Source organism: Equus quagga, chromosome 2 (genome assembly GCF_021613505.1).
Source record: "Equus quagga isolate Etosha38 chromosome 2, UCLA_HA_Equagga_1.0, whole genome shotgun sequence".
NCBI lineage: Eukaryota > Metazoa > Chordata > Mammalia > Perissodactyla > Equidae > Equus > Equus quagga.
The window spans coordinates 53,173,342-53,194,747 of NC_060268.1; the positions used below are offsets into that span (position 1 = coordinate 53,173,342).

At 35.6% G+C, this 21,406-nt stretch overlaps 1 protein-coding gene across 2 annotated transcripts in view; it reads right to left on the reverse strand.

The window, feature by feature from the left end:
- ADAM10 (ADAM metallopeptidase domain 10) overlaps positions 1-21,406 on the reverse strand; it is a 115,602-nt gene that overhangs the window by 69,326 nt on the left and 24,870 nt on the right. For both annotated transcript variants that reach the window (XM_046653804.1, XM_046653806.1), the window contains exon 2: positions 16,287-16,437. In XM_046653804.1, coding sequence (XP_046509760.1) covers positions 16,287-16,437 — 151 coding nt within the window. The remainder of the gene's footprint in view (positions 1-16,286; positions 16,438-21,406) is intronic.

Sequence of the window (21,406 nt, forward strand, 5' to 3'; positions counted from 1 at the left end):
GTACAAAAGCAATCACTTTGGAAAAGCAGCAGTTTTCTATAAAGTTAAACATACAAAAACCCTATGACTCACAATCTACTCCAAGAGAAATGAAAACATAAAACATATGCCCACACAAACTACTGGACACAAATGTCCACAGCATTATTCATAATAGCAAAAAACTGTAAATAACCTGAATGTCTATCAACGAGTAAAAAGATAAAAAGATTGTGGCCTATTCATACAATGGCAAACTACTCAGCAACAAAAAAGATCAAACTACTAAAGATATGCACTTTTGTGAAGACACAAAAGAATAGCCACAGTATAATTCCACATGAATGTAATTCTAGAATAGGTAAAACTATTGTGACAGAGAGCAGATCAGTGTTTGCCTGGGGTGGAGAGAAACTAAGAGCAAAAGGGAATGAAGGAACTTTTTGCTATGATGGAAATGTTCTATATCTTGATTTTAACGGAAGTTACACAAGTGTATACAGTTGTCAAAACCATACACTTGAAATGAGTATACTTTATTTTATATAAATTACACTTCAATAAAGTTGATTTTAAAGAAAAAGAACCAACTTGTTTTTCAAGTGAATAGGGGTCAACAGGGTATACTCCTAAGCTTCAGAAAGTGTGTCCCTTTTTGAACACTACTTTACCTTTTCCTTAATTTCATGTCAATCTTGGCACCCTTTTATTCTGAGGCTGTACTCATTTTCTACTTGCCAAAAACTCTCACCAAAAAACTCCTAGGGTGGGGCCAGCCCGGTGGTGCAGCGGTTAAGTTCGCATGTTCCGTTGCGGCGGACCAGGGTTCGCCAGTTCGGATCCCAGGTGCATACATGGCACCACTTGACATGCCATGCTGTGGTAGGTGTCCCACATATAAAGTAGAGGAAGACGGGCACGGATGTTAGCTCAGGGTCAGTCTTCCTCAGCAAAAAGAGGAGGACTGGTGGCAGTTAGCTTTGGGCTAAAAAAAAAAAAAAAAACACCTCCTAGGGCTTATCAGGTGCTGTGACAAGGACTCTAAGCTAGGAAAGGCATCCTTAGAGCCTTATGGTTCCAAACTACTGCAGCAAGTAATCAACAAAGCCATACATCTTCTAACTGGGATCTCCACAAAGTTAAAGTAGACTATCATGAACAAACTGGAATCCTGACTGAATTTTTATTGCACATCCTGTCTTTTAATAAAATTACTTCTGTCAACTAATAGGAAATTCTTGATCATAAACATGAGTGCAAATACATACATAATTTTTTAAAGGATCAGAATATTCTGAAAAATCATTAATTTGTCATTACATATACTTTCAATTTATCATATAAATACTACTTCTAAAACAGCATCTTTGTTAAACAGACTAAACAATAAATGTCCAAGGCTTAATATATTTATCATTCAGGAATTATTTTTCATCAAAATTAGTGTACCCTAAAACTATTATAAGCAAAAGCATTAGTATTCTATATGGCAAAAAAAAAGGGTAAAAGTTTCAGAAAGACACTTAAGTTCCCCAGAAGAGTCTATGTTATACTTCTTACCCAAAAAAACAGTTTTACAACACTTAAAGTGTCTAAGAAGAAAGCAACCCTAGAAGGATGCTATAAGAAAGAGAATTTTAGAACACGTAAAGCAGGCCTCTTCCCACCCTGATGCTGATTTCATAAGAAAATCACCTCATACATAAAAAACATTATTCTCAGTATTGATTTAAATTGAATTAAAAACATATATAAAATCAGTTCTTAATTATCCATGCAGAGAGTCAAGCAGCAGTATAGATAATAAAGGAAAAATTAAATTTAGATCATACTTCCAAATACACTGCTTTTATTAATATCAAAATTAATTGGCATCTAAAACACATATCAAAAGAAGAGAGAATGGAACAAGGGTGAGCCTGGAAGGCACGTAAATGGTAGAAAGAAGCCAACTGAACTAAAGTCTGTCATAATCTATGAAACAGATAAATACAAATGAATAATCAGAAGCTGGACATAATTTATTCCATTAACTAAGCCACTGGATTACAATTCCCTAATTTTAATTCCATTACCATCTGTTTGATAGTTTATATCTATATGCTATTTTAACATGTGTATAAATTAAAAATTCTTTGCAACATTACTGTTGAAAAACATATTACAAAATAACAATAAAAATTAGCTGATTAACCACATTCTACCTTCCCAGTTTCTCACAAGCCCCAAATAAAAAACAATCTGAAAACATAACCTGATTTTTTAATTGTTTAAACTTTTGGCCCAAAGGTCAGAAAAACTGCAGCAAACACTGCCTTATAAAATTCTTGCATTCTGGGAAAGCAGTTTCATGGTTCCTCAAAAAGTTAAACACAGAATTACCATATGATGCACCAGTTCTACTTCCAGATATATACCCAAAGAAGCGAAGTCAGGGACTCAAACAGATACATATTGGTATACCAATGTTTACAGCAGCATTACTCACAACAGCCAAAAGATGGAAACAATCCAAATGTCTATCAACAGATGGATAAAAAAATGGTAAGGTAATGATAAAAATGACTTAAAAAAATGGTATGAGTGGTAAACACATATAACCGATTAGTCTAAAAAAGGACTAAAATTCTGATACATGCTATAATATGGATGAACCCTGAAAGCATTATGCTAAGTCAGTCAGACACAAAAGGACAAATATTGTATGATTCCACTTATATGAGGTACCCAGAATACGTAAATTCACAGAGACAGAAAGTAGAACAGAGGTTACAGGGATTGGTGGGAGAGCTGGGGAGTTATTGTTTAATGGGTACACAGTTTCTGTTCGGGAAGATGAAAAAGCTCTGTAAATGGATAGTGGTAATAGTTGCACAACACTGTAAATGTACTTAATACCAATGAATTGTACATTTCAATGCATTAAACGTACAATTTAATTCACTGAATTAAAAATGGTTAAAATAGGGGCCGCCCCGTGGCCAAGTGGTTAAGTTCGTGCGCCCCACTTCGGCAGCCCAGGGTTTTGCCGGTTCGGATCCTGGGTGCAGACATGGCATCACTCGTCAAGCCATGCTGAGGCGGCATCCCACGTGTCACAACTAGAAGGACCCACAACTAAGACATACAACTATGTACCAGGGGGCTTTGGAGAGAAAAAGGAAAAATAAAATCTTTAAAAAAAATGGTTAAAATAGTAAGTTATATGTTATTTTACCACAACAAAAACAAATAAATAAATTTTTAAATCATTGATTCCAAAAAGCTGGAGTATAAAATAAAATTGTATGGCCAGAGATACCCTTCTTAGTGGTAAAAGCCCCAAGAGATTTGGTTGAGACAGTAGTGTTGTGATAATGATGAGATTCTAACACTCTTGTTAAATTTATACAGGTTTATGATTTTCAGAGCACTTTTACATATATTACCACATCTTAGCCTCACAGAAACATTGCCAAGGACGCATGACGAATATTTTTCCAAAGGGCATGACTCAAGATCAGAAGACTAGAATTAGGAGAACTCCAGTGTTTGGTTGCTACATATTATTCTTTCTACCGTACCACAAACGCCTCTCAAGCACATGATGAAAACAGTCAAGCTAATACATGCTAAGTGCTGTACTAGTCGATGTAATATTATCAGTCTCCACCACCAAGTCACTTTTAAAATCTGACTTTTAAATTTTAAAATGCAAATAAGATATAGAAATGAAAATATAACGTTACTTGACTTTTACTGAAAATTGTACTTTACAACACCACTATAAGAAATTCTTTTTTGATTATTAATGCTTGAGCCACTTTCCAGACTAAGGCTAAACTCTGTTCCCTTTTACTATGCTTCTTTCAGCAGGTTTAGTTCTGTTTTTTTATTATTATAATACAGTATGTTGTCATCAAAGATAAACTTCAGATTTCCTTCGAGGAAGTAAGATGCTCTGTATCAAGAACATTATTGCACTGGGAATGCTTTTCTACCCTTAGATTTAACCACTGTATTGATTCTATGGATCAATAGTATTTTGTCTCTCATCCTGATTATAGTAGTTCTATTACAATTCTTCTAAGCTTTCCTCAGTGGCATTATAGTAAAGTTATAAAGAATAGAGTGAAATTATAGGAGGGAAAAATCAGTTAACAAATGACAGCAAGTGAAAAAATATCAGATTCCAATTTTCCAGCCTCAGTGTTCCGGAAGTGCAGTCGTACTGTGTGGTAATAACAGCTGGTTTTCCTTTCTTAGGCTTTAGAAAAGCACTCAACATCTAAAGCAAACAAATAATTGAGGTACCAAATCCACCTTTGGTACAAAACAACAAAATAAAGTACGTTAGGATATGATTCTATAAGTTTCTGAAAGGTTATGTACCTTCTATATCTTTAATATAAGTAGGTACCTCTCTACAGATCAGAACAGTAAGAATATAGAGTAAAAAAAGTTGCCTCATCCCATGCGATTGCTCTTTTGGCTAAAGATAGTATGGCTCTGATTCTCAGAAGAAAACAGCAATAGATAAAGGGTGCAGCCCTTGAACTGAAGTCATATGAGGACAAAAAGCCTCAACTAGTCAAATACCTTGGTAACACAGGGAAGAAACCTGAGAGCAAAAACCTTGCTTCAAAGTATGTCAGTGTAATGCAGCGGTCCCAGAGACCAGGACTGTCTTCGTGAACAGAGGTCTATCACACCTAAATGGAAGAGATCTATGGTAGGCCTGGGTTAGTGATTCCTAGAAATAAAACTGTACTTAATACGGCATCCCTGACGTCTCTAGATAGTCTTTGCACGCTCATCTTCTTCTTAATAAAGGTGTTTTACACAGTCTCCATCCAAATTATTTTTTAAGACAAGTTTCCAATATTAACATCAAATATTAGAGTCAAATATCTAGTTTACCTTCACTAGTATACTTTTTGAAACAGAAAAGTTCTTTTTTCAAAATATTTTAAAGAAGCCAATACTGAAAAAAAGGATAAAATACAAAGGGTTGGTAGAAGCAAAAAGGGCAGAGTCAGCTCACGTGCACCCCACTAGGCAATACCGGAGACATCCTCCACAGAAATTCTAGGGCGCTACAGTTTGAAACACGTAGTTCAAGGCTTAACTAATGGCCCTGAGTTAAATTACTTCAAATAAGCAAAAATACATAAACAAGAAGCCTCAAGAGTCCCCAAAAAGATAAAAGTGAAACTAAAACCTGAGCTAAAATGAGTAACTTTATCTTATGTAAGAAGACAAACAGATCATGAGTATGAGTCTTTCCCATATATAGGAGAGCCAAGGAGAAGAATCTGCCATAGCAGCACGATAACAGAACACATGATTACATGTGCTATACATGATTGCAGAATAAGTACATTTATCTGTTGGAGAGGGAAAAAAAGATGTCTGTAAATACTTTCTGATTTCATGTAACTATGTAACTAAAAAATTGGCAAGCAAAACTACTGTATACAAAACACTGAAACAACGACGGATTTAAGAGTAAAGTGAGACTTCAACTCAGATATTTAATGTAAATCAAATGTATAAAATTATAAAGATCACCTAAATTTTCTAATTTCACAAATCAGAGAAGGCTGACTTGATCGAGATCATACAAATAAAATCAGAGCTTGAATCTAAACTAAAGTCTTCAGTTAGCCAACCAATGATCTTTCTACCACACCAAGCTACAGTCCCCTGCTTAGGCTGTATAAAGGACTGCCAGGATGGCAAAATATAGGGCATCTTGCTAGTGAAAGACAAAAATGAAAGACTGACTTAAAAAGCATAATCAATGGTAATGTTATATCTAAAAGAATGTGTCAATGGAAGGGAATCTAAAAGAAAGTGGTCAAAGGAATAAAACTGACTGTACATCCAAAGAAAGTGATCAAAACCATGAACTTGATTGCATACTATTCTTTAATTCCATAAATATTTACTGAGCACTTACCAGTGCTAAGCCAGAGAATACAGACATGAACAACACAATTCACAGAATACATTATAGTTCACACATGGTTAGTGCACAGAGAGAAAGGGAAGGAGGATGGGCAGAAAGAAGGACGTTGGTCTTGTAGTAATAAGCACTATGATGAAAAACAAAGCAAGTGATAAACACTATGATGAAAAACAAAGTAGGGTAAAAGCACAAAGTGGTAGGAGGAAAGAAGGATGCTGTTTTACAAAAGGTGGTAGAAAACACTTCTCTGACATTTGAGCAGAGACTTGAATGAAGTGAAGGAGCAAGAGCCACGTGATTATGGAGGGGAGGTAGGAAAGGGTTTCAGGCAGAGGAACAAAACATGCAAATGCATGCATTTGTGTGTTGGAGAAAAATTATTGGGGCTACAGTGGTATAAAGAAGGGGGAAGAGAGCAGGAGATAAGGTAGGGGAACAGAATCTAGCACACAGAAGGGACTCTAAAGCCTTCGCTGAATTAAAGAAGACTTGTCGGGGCAGCTAGCAGGTTGTTATTTATGTGACAAACACTCTCTAAAACATCTCTGTGATTATATCCTTTCAAACTACAATACTGGCTATTCCCTTTTTGGGGAGACTGAGGGGTGGGATGGGGACTTGCCCTTCTGCCATACATTCTCATCATTTCAGATCTCTCCTTTTTAAAGATAAAATCTACCATCTCTTCCCTATGCTCCTCAATTATCCCACTCCCATCTACATTTTCCTGCCCCTTTTCCACATCCAGGGATGCCTGAGGATCCAAACACCTCCCCCAAGCTCCACTCCCAGGGGCTGCCCATTCCACTGCAGTGACTCAAGTAGCTCTGGTCTCTTTCCCTGTGGCTAAGTGGGTATTACACTCACTTCTTCTCCTCAGTCTCCCTCCTACTTAAGATAGAGATTCTGATGAAGCAGAGGTACTGCTGCTCTGCTATAGCAAAGTGTCTGACAGCTTTTTGATCTGTCTTGCTGATAATCTCAACCTCCAGAAGAAAAAGAATACAATGATGGGAACTTCTACTCTAGACTTAACAGTGACAAACTATGAATAACTGGTTGATGATGAAGTAACAAGAACTTAGGGAGAAGACACCACCATCATTCTATCATAATTTGTTAAAACAAGAAAAGAAAAAACAGCATAAAAGAGCAAAAGTTTTAATAAAGCAGATTATTAAACGTTCACAGAAAGCACAGGTAAAATCTCCTATTTGGGGACTTTAAACACATACAAATGAAGTTGAATGACCATGTATCAAAAATATCATCCAATATTAAGTTGGACAAAGTAACCTCTACAGTCTCTCAAGATAAATAATGTGAAAGACTCGCTCAATTTAACAGATGAAAGTAAGCTATTTGTGAAAGTGAAACGTAAAAAGATTTTGGGAGTCACATTTACAGCCAGAACAGTTTTACTATGGTCAATTAAAACGTGTTTGTACTTCACACATTTAGGAAAAAATGAGCCAAGCTATACTCAGAAGATAACTGGGTCCTTGCAATCAATCACTGCAGAATTAGCAGAGATGGTTCCTCAAAGATATTGGCCCAATATGCTCTTGTAACTAAAATGCCCAAAGAAATATTGGCTATTATCACCAATCATTAGAAATTCAAACAAGTCATTTCTTTACCCTTATACATGACTACGATGTGTCCAAATCTGGACTACTCTGTTTAATAAGAGCCAGCAAGATCAAACAGAACTACGGAAATTCAAAGAAGAATAAGCAACATGGACTAAGAATACTGTTAATGTTCAGCATGACAAAAGCAAGGAGCAGCAATTAAGCACTCCCCTCCCTGAAATACTTTTTCCCTTGGCTTCTAGGATACCGTGGTCTCAAGTTTTCTTCTACTTTTCTTACCACTCCTCAGTTTTTGCATGCCCTCCTCCACCTAACCCTTAAAATGCTAGCATTTAGCAGGGCTCTCTCCTAGGCCTACTCAAGAACTTCACATAACATGTCCAAAACTGAACTTACGATTTCTCTCCAAATTTACAGCTGTTCCAGTATTCCCTATCTCAGTAAATGGCCCCAGGAGCCACTCAGTTGCTCAAACCAGAAAACATCATCCTTGACTCCTTCTCTTCATACTTCAATACAAATTAACCAAGTCCAATAAATTCTACCTTCAAAATATCTCTCAAATCTATACACTCTCCTTCCTCACCTCTAGTACCACCTTAAGCCAGGCTACCACCTCCCATAAGGGCTAGTACAACAGCCTCCTAGCTAGCCTCAATGCATTTAGTCTTACTCCCTTCCAAACTATTCTTCATTCATGGCAAGACTGGACTTTTAAACCTCATAAAATTATTTATCATTAAAAATCTCCTGTTGCTAAGTAAAAAAGTGTCACTAAGACTTACATAAACTCTTAAAGATCTGGCTCCTGCTTACATCCACAGCCTCATTTGAAACCATTCTCCCTCACATTTTAAGGATAAGTCACACTGAAACTCCTCCATTTCCATGAATATGCCCCTTCTCATCTCATATCATAGCATATCTTTGCACGTGCTGTTTCCTCTGTCTAGAACACAGTTCCTCCCCTTCTTTGCCTAACCAACTCCTTCTTCAGTCATTCTTCCAGGCTCAGTTTAAACGCTATTTCCTGAGAGTAGCCTTCCTCGACCTCCAGACAAGATGGCAGCTCCCTATGCTCCCATAACAATCTTCTGAACACTTCTTTCTAAACAAATTTCACAGCTGCCATTCCTAATCCAGTATCTGTCTTTCTCATGAGTCCATAAACTCCACAACAGCAAGGACCTGCCTTACTCAGCTACTCTATAACTAGCAACTACTAAAGTGCCTGGAATACATTAGATGCTTAATAACTATATAAAACAATGAAAGAGTTGAAACAAATTAAAATATGGACGTGGACTTAGTATGCCATATTAAAACTACAGAAACATCTCTTATAGCTCAAATAAAATTTAAACAAAAGGAAATGCACAAGATATCTGTTCATTCAATCCAGAGAGCAAAATTTCATTTAACTCAATTTGTGGTTTAGGATTTCTTTAATTAAAAAAAAACAAAAACAATGAATACTGCCATATAACACAACTATTCATCCCATACCAACATATCTAAGATTCTTGATATGCTAGACTTCGTGTTTCTATTTGATTTGTTGGTTCAGCATTATTCTCCCAGCACAGACTGTTTTGGAATCTAACTTGTGCAAAGTGATTATAATTTAAGATTTCAGAGACATACACAAATTAACAACTCAATTTTATCCCTAACAAGTGACATACAAACATACAAGTGACATACAAACAAGTGACAAAAATATCTGTCAACCCAAATAAGTAGAGAAAGGCTTTAAGAAGTTAGAGAAGAGGTTATGATACAACCAAGTGAGGAATCTCAATATTCAGAAGCTATTTCAAAAAGTATATGTGATGACCAAAGAATTTTTAAACATATTGATAGTTTAAAAAAAAAAATCACAGTACTACACAATATCTAATCGATGCTTAATAAATCAACCCAAACAAGTATAATATTATAAAACCAATAAACTAAACATACGCATTCAGCATGTAAAGGATTTTCAGGTATAATGAAATGAGAAACATTTAAATAACTTTTAGTCACATAAAATCCTTGCTACACTTTCAAGAAATAGCACAGCTTACATACAGCTTAATCACTTGAAGAACAAAAAAAATTAAGCTGGCTATAAATCCAAATTAAATCTAAGCTAGAACGCTTATCTCAGAAAAGACCCAACTATATAGGTAACATTTTACTATGAAATATAACTCACAAGATGATGGATGGGCTTTACCACTAGGCATACACCTAACTTCTGATATTTACTGTCTAGGCCACCAACTCTGGAAACTCTGACATGAAATATGCCATTGCATACAAATCTGTTTTGGATCAACTTTTAGAGGAAATGATGTATCCAAAGAATTAAAAATAGTCAGAAAAATATTTTTACACGTGTACTTCCATTTCCTTTTCAAAATGAGAGGGAGGAAGCTTAATTTAAGTTTTTCTTAAGACTTGTTCTGTCTGTTCCACATAAAACCTAGTTAGTGCTTAAAAACATGTAAAATAAAAATGATAAGACGCTAAGCTCAGAGTAATCATCAGCTCTCAATTTAGCTGCCTAAATACAAAATTAACATGCACATAACTCAACTCTTGCATTCTCTTATGATTCAGTAAGTAATTCAAGTAGCCAGTGTCCCTTCAGATTTTTTTTAAAACAGATTTGTTAGGCTTTTAATTTCTATGTAAAGAGGAATCGGGCAAGAATAAAGAACATCACATCCTAGAAAATCCACCGCTGAGACAAACAGCTGTGTGAAATATATTTAAACTAATAATATATGCTAAAGGGCACTGTACCTGACATAAAGTAGGTACCAACTAAACACCATTTTCCTTAAGGAATTTTTTCTCAAACTTGCTCAAATTTTGTCAAGAGAGATTTAACTGCCGAGTCAGTATTTTTCAAAATTTTATTTTTCCACATCCACAACAATAGCATTTTTGCACAATTCAAGTTAATCCTGTGCTCTTCTTTACGAGCTGGCATCCATTTGTGCTCCCTGGATTACCTATGCCTCTCAAAGCATGCTAGTTTGTCTGTGGAATTAAAAGTGTCCTGAGTTTCTGCTACCCTTATCATCATGATATGACAAAGATAAAGCCAAGACACTTCCAGACTAAGCCAACTCCAGTCAGGATCCATCAAAGGGAATATGTATGTGTTTTACAGGTGGCCTGGGCCACATTCTTTACACCTTCTATTTTAGAAGTAGGGAGAACTTGAGTTCCAAACTGCAAAGAAAACTTCTAATCAAATGTCTGACCATTTGTTTTGAACAGTGTGAAAACTTACTATTAAGGCTATAGGAAGAATTATCTTGCCAAAATCAGCAAAAAGAAACTTGTAAATTCTCCAAAACATTATACTCCACTTAAGAAAAAATGTTGGTATCTTCTATACTATATACAAATCACACATTAGATAGAAACAATCTTTGATTTATTATGTACCAAAGTAATTAAACACACAGGCAGAAAAAATAGTTTCTTACTGACTAGACAGTCATAGTGTTTTGACTTTTTAAAATTTAGTTACTTGGGTGTTACTAACATATTCTGTAGAGTTTTAAAGCAGGAATGTTAAAGATAAATATTATCTCATCCAAAATTCAAGGTTTTACTAACAAGGAAACTGAGGCTCAGTAGAAATCTCTAGATAACTCATGTTAAATCAGAAGGGAACTCCATTCAATCTCTGAATTACCACAGTATTCTTTTCTCTACCCAGTTTACAACTGTTTCAATACATATATTATGCTTCCTACAAAATCACAAGTTTCTTTACTAAGTGGATTCCCACTCAAATGCAAAGTTGGTAGACGTGAACCATCAAATCTATGAAAGGCAGTACAGTTAGCAAAGTGATGAGAAGACCAGAAAACAAGGACAAGATGACTGCCCCAAAGTATACAATTTGAAAAATAAGATATGGAGGAGGAAAAGGTTTAAAATCACATATATAAAAAACAAGAAAACACGTGATGCAATATAACAGTACATGCAGACATCCTACCAAAAGATAAACTACATTATATCAGGGTTCTCAGATATTCTTTCTACTTATTTTTTTTAAATACCACTATGAAGTAATATCTCAGAAAATTTATAGAAGTTCCATTAGAAAGAAGGAACGGTGGAATGATCCCTTATGCTTCTCCTCAATGACAGTTGCCAACAAAAGGCATAGATTAAAATATACATAAACATTAGAATGTCACCATGAACTGTAATAAGGATCACTACTATACAATCTTGCAGTGAAGTTTTTCTCATGCTATACTAATACCCTTGGATAAATCCAGGAGATATTTATTTATTTTAAATTTTCATCTAGATCAATATAGGAGTATGCTGATATTCTATCACATTATATAAAACCAAGACTTTAACAACATAAAATTTGCATTTTATGAAAGTCACATAAGCAAAATTCCTAATGAAAATGTGGCACATTGGTATAACATAAGCCTAAAATACACGACAGTTAACCAAGGAATGGCAGGATATGGACATGTCATTTACTAGTATCAAAGAAGAAGAAGGCAAGGGAATGACAACAGACAGTCTCTGGTACATTACACACTTTCACATGAACATGAAGAGAGAAAAAGAACAAATTTTCCACGATTATTTAAAAAACCTGCCTCCCACAATATGATCAATCTGCCTACTACTTACTGATAAAGAACAACTGCTAAAGGGGATGAGACATTCCAGATAATACAGCATTTAAGCTGAAAGCCTATCTCCTAATATTTTAGTGTACTTTATTATACATCAAATTAAATAGCTATAAGCAAGTGATACTTTACTTTTTCTGATTAAACTGTATGGTGAGGGCCAGACCTAAACAAAAGTATTAGTTACATACTTCCCCCACAGCACTTTATGCTTATAAATGTTGTAACTCCCTTCATAAAGCTTCATTCCTTCAATCACTTGTTCAATATAAACTTAAATGACCACCATCTATGTAAAAAAGGTGAGCACAACTCAGGCTCTGCCCTTCAAGTTCACAGGGAACAGAGGACATATGCAAGTACACAAAGTTAAAATAAAATGTGACAAATTGCTATAATTGACATACGTATTGTTAAGTGAGCTTAGAGGAAGAAACAATGCTGTGGGAGCATATCAACTCAGGCTCTCATTTGTCAGAACTTATCCAAGGAAAGCAATTTCTGAAGCTGAGAAAACTGATTATTAGTTTCTCAGCAAAGCTAAGAGGTATCTTTTCCCCTAGTATCTATTATCAAAATATCTTAATATCCCAATGAATATTACTGAAGTGTGTCTCAAAATATCTGTAGCACTGCCTCATGTGGTACTTTTATTTTCAAACAACTTTAAACTTTATTTCAAGTGAAACAGTCTTTTTTTCTTTTTGTGTGTGAGGAATTAGTCCTGAGCTAACATGTGTTGCCAATCTTCCTCTTTTTGCTGAGGAAGATTGTCACTGAGCTAACATCTGTGCCCATCTTCCTCACATCATGTGGGATGCCACCACCACTTGACAAGCGGTGCTAGGTCCCCGTCTATGATCTGAACCCACAAATCCCAGCCGCCGAAGTGGAGAGCATGAACTTAACCACTACGCCACCAGGCTGGCCCTGCAAGAGCAACAGTTTTTCATGGAATTCTTAAAAGTGGACTTTGGGCTTGAAGAATCTCAACATTTCCTCATTTAACATTAACACCTGTAAACTTGGCCTGTGATACCTCGAGATGTGATTCCTTATTTAGGAAACTTGGAAGCCAGGTTGGAAGAAATTTGTTCACGTGCTTAGGCATAAACACACAGCACAAAGAAAGACTTTAATACTGAAACACGCACACACACCCCACAGAGACTGTACTAGTACCCAGAGATGCAAGACATAATGTCTAACTAAGCAGAACTCTTTTCAAGTATATTCATTTTTGTATGTCTAAGTTTACTCACAGTATTTACTGTACTGCAATTTATTAAAGTATTCTGATCTGATTCTAGGGAACTAAGCCCCACTATATGATCAGGAGAAACAAACTCTACTTGATATTTTTTAAAAGATGAAAAATATGTAAGTCTAGCCACAATGCACATTTTACAGACTGGGCTACAGCTAAGTATAGCCCAAGTCATCCCAAAACTATATCCATAATAAAGGTAGGTCTTCCAACACACTGCTGCTTTATCACAATCACTTTTCTTCTCATTTGTATTACAAATTGCTATTAACCAAATAACCAATAATTTGTAGATAGATACAAATCCTGTTTAGGAGGGGTTGTAGTGTACCCAACCTAACATTTTGTATATGGTGGAAAAGGAGGAGAGACTTAGCAGGAAAGCTAGAATTCCAACACCCAGGTCATTTTGTAGGCCTAGTTCAAAGAAAGGGAGAAAGAAAACTCCTAAATCATCACATTCTTAACTAAGGTATGTTAGAAGGTAGTTGCAGTGACTATGTTTTAGGGCACAAATTCTGAGACAGTGCAAACATACAAGTATAATGACTGAGACAACAAGATAAAATAACTGAATTCAGATCTATTCTAGAAAAAGCAGTACAGGTATACAGTTAATTAAACAGATTTCTGTTGAAAGTACCTAAGATGACCACAGCATGAGATTTCCTGGATCCAGGTCCTCTGCTGAGAGCCTCAGTCAGAAGTAAGTTCTCCCTCCTTTGAATATCTATAGCATTTTATCTGTGAAGCACCATATTTTCCTCGTATACAATGACTTACGCACATTGTTGCTGCTCCTCTTAGATCTATGTTTGATTTATGTTTCTATCACCCACAGCCTAAAGTAGGTAACTCCTAACTAGCAGTCAATAAAAATTTTTTAGATGACTAAATAACAGTATGCACTCTCACACTCTCTCACTCACACACGCAGAAAACCAAAAGGAGCAAAGGATTTGGTTTTGCCACATGCTCAATATGAATTATGACAGATCTTATAAGACTCAAATGAAGTAATAGGAATGTGGTACCCAAACCAAAAGCAGCTAGAATCTCAACTTTCCTTTTGGCAGTCATACCCTATTTGGAATATAAGATTAAATTTATTTTCAGATGGTCACTAAAAACTTAGGAAGGCTTAATGATTGCTTATTATTTCATGGCACTAATAAAGAACAGGCAATTTAAGTGATAAAAATTTAAATGAATTGCTGCCACTAAAACTTTTGTCTAGAAGAACAAACAGACCCTGAAATGAATCTGTGCCCCTCTTCAAATAAAAGTAGGCAATTTTACAACTTGAAAGTCTTTTTTCTAAAATGATCATTACTTTGTAAGATGGAAAATAAGTTAACTTAAGTAATACATTTATTTCTATGTGTAAAACACGTTAAGTTTCACAGCAATTCTTATTATCCGATTTTTCATCCATTAAAATCTTTCTTCAGCATCCCACTATAAGTGTAAATAATGGACATACCAAATAGTAGCCAGGGCACCCACCTATGAGGAACAAAAAACTGTTATAGAAAAATAAACAAGAAATACACACGTGAAAAAGAAAAGAGAACGAATCAGATGCCAATGATACAAATCAGTAATTTAAAAGTTCAGAGGAAGGCATAGGTAAAGCTTCAAAGAAGTAGAACTTGAAATGTGCATCAAAAGATGCTTAGAATTTAAGATAAATGACACAAAGAACAAACTGTACATGGGATATTCAGCATCAGAAGATCATTCTGGGTGAAAAAGAAGTTAATGTTGGGAAGCAGAGTAAAGTAAGTTTAGAATAAAAGACTAGAACTAATTTATAGGGAATCTTGAAAGCCAACTTAAGAAATCTGGCTAACAATCATTAACTGAAGGCTTTAGTGCAATAAGCTGACATGAAAAAGGAAGCATTTAAGGAAGAGTCATCTTGTAGCCATACATAGGATAGCTTTAATGATAAACGGAGTGGAAGCTGGGAAACCTATTAGGAGGTGAATAATAAATCAGTGTTACACCAGTAGAAAAAGTACAAAAGGAAGAGATTTACTAACTACAGCAGGAACGGCAGAGATTCTGACAAAGAATACTGGAAGATTTTGTATCCAAGTACCCCTAATACACAGAAAAAAATATGGACTTTTGAGTCAGCCAGGTCTGGGTCAAACCTGTGCAGTGTAACTTTAAAGAAGTTATTTAACTTCTCTGAGCCTTAGTTTCCTGGGATATAAAAAAATATTTACCTTGTCTGGGTGTTTAGAACATTAAATGAAAAATGCATATAAATCATCCATGCATCTGGAACAAAAACAGGCACTAAATAAAAGTGATTTTTACCTTTCTTCCTTGGCTCCCTGTTCTTTATCCCTTAACAATTTTGTCTGAGAATTGAGTAGTACAGTAGGTAATCTGTCTACAAGCTGTCATTTTAGAGAGGATAAAACTGAGTTAATGAGAAATTAAATGACTTATTCAATAGCATACAACCAGCTAACTTCACTGTTGGCACCAGAAGACAGACATATTGACCATAAAACACATAAAAAGTAGTGGAGAACTATAAATATAGAATATACTTTAAAGACATATCCTCTACTAATAAAGGAACTGATTCATAAACTTTAAATATTTAAATTAGACTGTTTTCTTAACAATGTAAAAAAGGCAATCCATCTTAAAAGTAAACTTTTAAATGTATATACCAAATTCCAGTGTAGGCTGAATTTCCAACTGGGGACTTTTCCAGTAGAGAAGGAAAATTAAGGGTATAATTTTCTTCTTTTAACTTAGATTGAATATAGGGGAACTTCAGCAATAAATTTACTCACCTTCCATGGGCATGGAAATCTAGACGTAAAAACTGGTCCTCATGTGACACTGCTCTTTTGGCACGCTGGTGTTTTTGGTGTAATGAATCCACATCATAAGATAATCCTTCATAATGTCTAATGTATTTATTTAAAGGATTTCCATACTGACCTACAAAAAATAAACAGTTTGAATTAGCATCATCTTGAGGCTTATTCTAGTTCTAATATAATGCCATGATTATTCAAATATCTACAAATATGTATGAAACGATTGTCTCACTAATCCTAGTACTTTATTTTCACAAACATTTTTTTTTTAATTTATTGTAATGAGAATTTCAACCATACCAAAAGTTTGGATGTAGTCATAGATTTGTCTTAGATGTCCTTTATCAGGTTGAGGAAGTTCTCTTCTATTCATACTTTCCTGATACGAATTATCAGAATAGATGCTGACTTTTGCCACCTGCTCTTTCTGCATCAATTAAGATGATTATTTCCTTTTTAGTTTACTAATATGGCAAACTAAACTGACTGATTTTCTAATGTTAAACCAACCCTGGCTGGCCCGGTGGCATAGCGGTTAAGTTCACAGGTTCCGCTTCGGCAGCCCAGGGTTCGCCGGTTTGGATCCCGGGTGCGGACAGGGCACCACTTGGCAAGCTATGCTGTGGTAGGCGTCCCACGTATAAAGTAGAGGAAGATGGACACAGATGTTAGCTCAGAGCAAGTCTTCCTCAGCCAAAAAAGGAGGATTGGCAGCAGATGTTAGCTCAGGGCTAATCTTCCTCAAAAGAAAAAAAAAATCAACTCTGCATTACTGAAATAAACCCCACTTGGTCAAGGTGTATTATCTTTTACTATTGTTGGATTCAATTTGCTAGAATTTTGTTTAGAATTTGTGTTATCTATGTTTATGAGAGACACTGATCTGTAGTTTTCTTGTACGGTCTTTGGTAAGTTTTGGTATTAAGGTAAAAAACGAGTTGGGAAGTATGACCTCTTCTTCAATTTTATGGACAAATTTGCATAGAATTGATATTATTTCCTCCTTAAACGTCTGGTAGAATTCATCAGTGAAGCCATCTTGGCCTGGGGTTTTCTTTATGAAAAGGTCATTAACTACAATTTCTATTTCATATAAAGAGCTATTCAGGTTACCTACTTATGCTTGACTGAGCTTTTGAGAATTTGTCCATTTTACCCAAGTTGTTGAAGGTCAGGAGATAAAGTTGTTCATAATATTCCCTTATTATGTTTTTTGTATCTTTTGAATCTACAGTGATGTTACCTCTCTCATTCTTGCATTAGTAATCTATATAGTCTCTTTTATTCCTGATCAGGATAGCCAGAGATTTATCCATTTTATTGATGTTCTCAAAGAACCAACTTTCATTTCCTTTGATTTTCCTTCAATATTTTTCTGTTTTCTATTTTGTCGATTTTCCCTTTGATCTTTATTATTTCTTTTCATCTGCTTACTTTGAGTTTAACTGCTCTTTTTTAGTTTTATAAGGTGAGGCCATTGATTAAAAACCTCTCTTCTTTTCTAAACCCAGGTGTTTAGCACTATAAATATCCCCAATACTGCTCTAGCAGCATTCCACAGATTCTGTTATGTTGTGTTACCATTTTCATTCTAACATACTTTCTAATTTCCCTTTGGATTTCTTCTATCATCCATGTGCTGTTTAGAAGTATGTTATTAAGTTTCCAAATACTGAAGCTTTTTCAGCTTTCTGTTACTGACTTCTAATTTAACTCCACAATAGCCAAAGAACATACTTTGCATGGCATCAATCCTTCTAAATACACTGAGATTTATTTTATGACCCAAAATATGGTCTATCTTTGCAAATGTTTCATGTGCACTAGAAAAAAATGTATATTCTGTTGTTAATGGATAAGTGTTCTAGAAATGTCAATTTTTGCAGTTGTTGAGTCAAGCGTTCTATAAATGTCAACAGTGTTGTTCAAGTCTTCTATATCCTTACTGATTTTCTATCTACCTGTTCTATTATTGAAAGGGGGCTATTGAAATCTCTATGACTGTGACTTTGTCTGGCATCATTTTCCTTCTATTAGAATGACTTCTAACATTTCTTCTGCTGGTGAAGAACTCTTCCAGTTTTTGTATCTCTAAGAGTCTTTATTTTGTCTTTATTTTTTAAAGATATTTTCACCGGGCATAGAATTCCAGGCTGACAAGGTTTTTTTCTTTAAAAACTTTAAAAATGTTGCTCCACCATCTTTTCATCTGTATTCCTTCTGACAAGAAATCTGTCATCCTTATCTTGGCTCCTCTGAATATAATTTGTCTTCTCCCTTCCGAGTTGCTTTTAAGATTTTCCTCTTTATTATTGGCTTTGGGCAATTTGATTACAATGTGCTTTTGTTTCTTCACATTTTCTGAGCTTTAATTTCAGAGAACTTCTTCGATCTGTAGGTTTATAGTTTTTCAACCACTATTTCATCAATTTTTTTATTCTTCCCGCCAATCCCCCAAGGACTCCAATTACAAGTATATTAGGTCACTCAAACTTTTCCCACAGCCCACTGATGGTATTTTCATATTTATTAAAAGTTACATTTTGAAGAGTTTCTATTGCTACGTCTTCTAGTTCACTAATATTCCGCAATGTCTAATCTGTTGTTAATGCTATCCAGTGTACTTTTCATTGAAAACATTGCAGTTTTCATCTCTACAAGTTAGGCTTGTGTCTGTTTTATATCTTCTATGTCTATACTTCACTTTTTTTAAACACATGAAATACAGTTATAATAACTATTTTAATGTTCTTGCCTGCTTATTCTAATACCTGTGTCCATCCTGGGTTGGCTCCAATTGGTTTCTTATTTCTCTCATTATGAATTGTTTTCCCTGCTTCATTGCACGCCTCATAATCCTTCACTGAATGAATGCCAGACATAATAAATTTGATTTTGTTGGGTGCTGGACATTTTCTGTATTTTTATACCTATTCTCAGGCTTTGTTATGGGACAAAGTTACTTGGAAACAGCTTGATCCTTTTTGGGTCTTGTGTTTATGATTTGTTAGGGGGTCTGGAGCAGTGCTCAGTGTAGGGGTAATTATTCCCCACCCTTAAGGCAAGACCTATCTGAGTACTCTACCCATTACTCCACAAATTATGAGTTTTTCCAGTCTGGCTGGTGAGAACAGGCACTATTTCCCACACTGTGTGAATACAGGGCACTGTTTCTTTCCCTGACCTCAGGTAGTTTCCTCACATGTATGCTCCGATCAGTACACTGCCAAACTTTCCAGAGGAACCCTGTGCAGATCTCAGGGATTCTCTTTCTTTGCAGTGCTCTTCACTCTGATAGCCTGTGTGCAAACCCTAGCTGCTTTGGTCTCCCTTGACTCCCCATTCCATCTCCTCAACTGAGAGAGTTCACTGGCCTCCACCTAGGTTTCCTCTCATGGCACCGCAGATGAAAATTCTCTCAAGGTAGAAAGCTAGAGCAATCATTGGTCTCACCTCATTTATTTCTCCTCTCTCAGGGATCACTGTCCTTTATCGCCTCGTGAGCAGTGTCTTACAAACTATAGTTTCTATGGGTTTTTTCCTAGTTTTCTTAGCTTTTTTTCAGGACGGAGGATAAATCTGGTCCTGGTTTCTACATCTTCATCTTGAGCAGAAGTCAAAAACAGTGATTCCTTAACAAATCAAGTAAAATTTCTTCCTAAAGAAAACTGCCCTCTTTTATAAAACAAAAGACAAAAAAAAAAAAAAAAAAAAACTATAATGGTTTCCTAATGTATTGCATAAAACCTAAGTGATTCATCACTAAATTTTCTGTTTATGCTGTCAGTGGCTAGTCACTGCACGGGTAAGGAAACAAACTCTTAAATCATCTGGGTTTAAGTTCGGGAGATTGACTGCACAACAAGGTAAATATACACAACAGTACTGAACTGTACACTTAAAAACAGTTAAGATAGGGGCTGGCCCCATGGCCGAGTGGTTAAGTTCGCACGCTCCGCTGCAGGCGGCCCAGTGTTTCGTTGGTTCGAATCCTGGGCGGGGACAAGGCAATGCTCATCAGACCACGCTGAGGCAGCATCCCACATCCCACAACTAGAAGGACCCACAACGAAGAATATACAACTATGTACTGGGGGGCTTTGGGGAGAAAAAGGAAAAAAATAAAATCTTTAAAAAAAAGGTTAAGATAGTAAATGTTATGGTGAGCATTTTTTACTAGAATAAAAAAATTATCTGAATTTGAATCCCATTACATTCACTTATTAGCTTGTTTCCCTGATCAAATGAAAAACTCAGCTTGCTTCCTATTCTTAAAATGAAGAGAAGTAGAATATCTCTCTCTTAGGGTTGTCACATGGATTAAATGATTTAAGCCTTGTGTGGCAATCAGCAAAGTGCATACCATAAAGACTCAATAAATTATTCATCCATCATCATCATCTCCCCCTCTTCTCCTCCTCCTTTTCCTCCTCTCCCACACTTGCCTGTGAGACCTATATACACAAATTGAGGCAATAAATTCAGGAATAAAGACAGAACTGGGTTTGAATTCTTACACTTCTTAGCCATGATCACATGAGCTGGGTAACTATTTAACTTTTTTAAAATCTAAGGGTTTTTCTGACTGTAAAATACGGACAACAATGACTACCTTAAACGCATGTAAACTGCTTAACACAAAGGCTGGCATGAAAAGACTACTCAATTTAAACTACTATTGACACACTTCATAGTACTCTTGAATGCACTACTCTCAAGAGACGTGAGAGGAATGGAGTCCAAAACTAGAATCCAAAACTATCTTTGCAACTAGCAAAGAAAACACAATGAAGTCAAGGTGTAAGAAATAATAAAGCCCACTAGTATGGAACTTTTAAAACTCAAGACTAAATAATGGAATCAAATGTTATACTAACGTCTTTTCCAAATTCTTTAAAAACACTTTTTATTTTTAAACATGGGTTTAAAAAGTACCCACAAAGAGAAACATCAAGAAGAAATCACGAATGGGGAAGTTGCAGGATGAGAACTTTTGGGAAGTTTCTTTCATTTTGAATATCAAATGTAGGATTTCCATGGGATTACTGAATTGTATGTCTTCCAAGTGGACTGAATAGCCAAAGCACAAA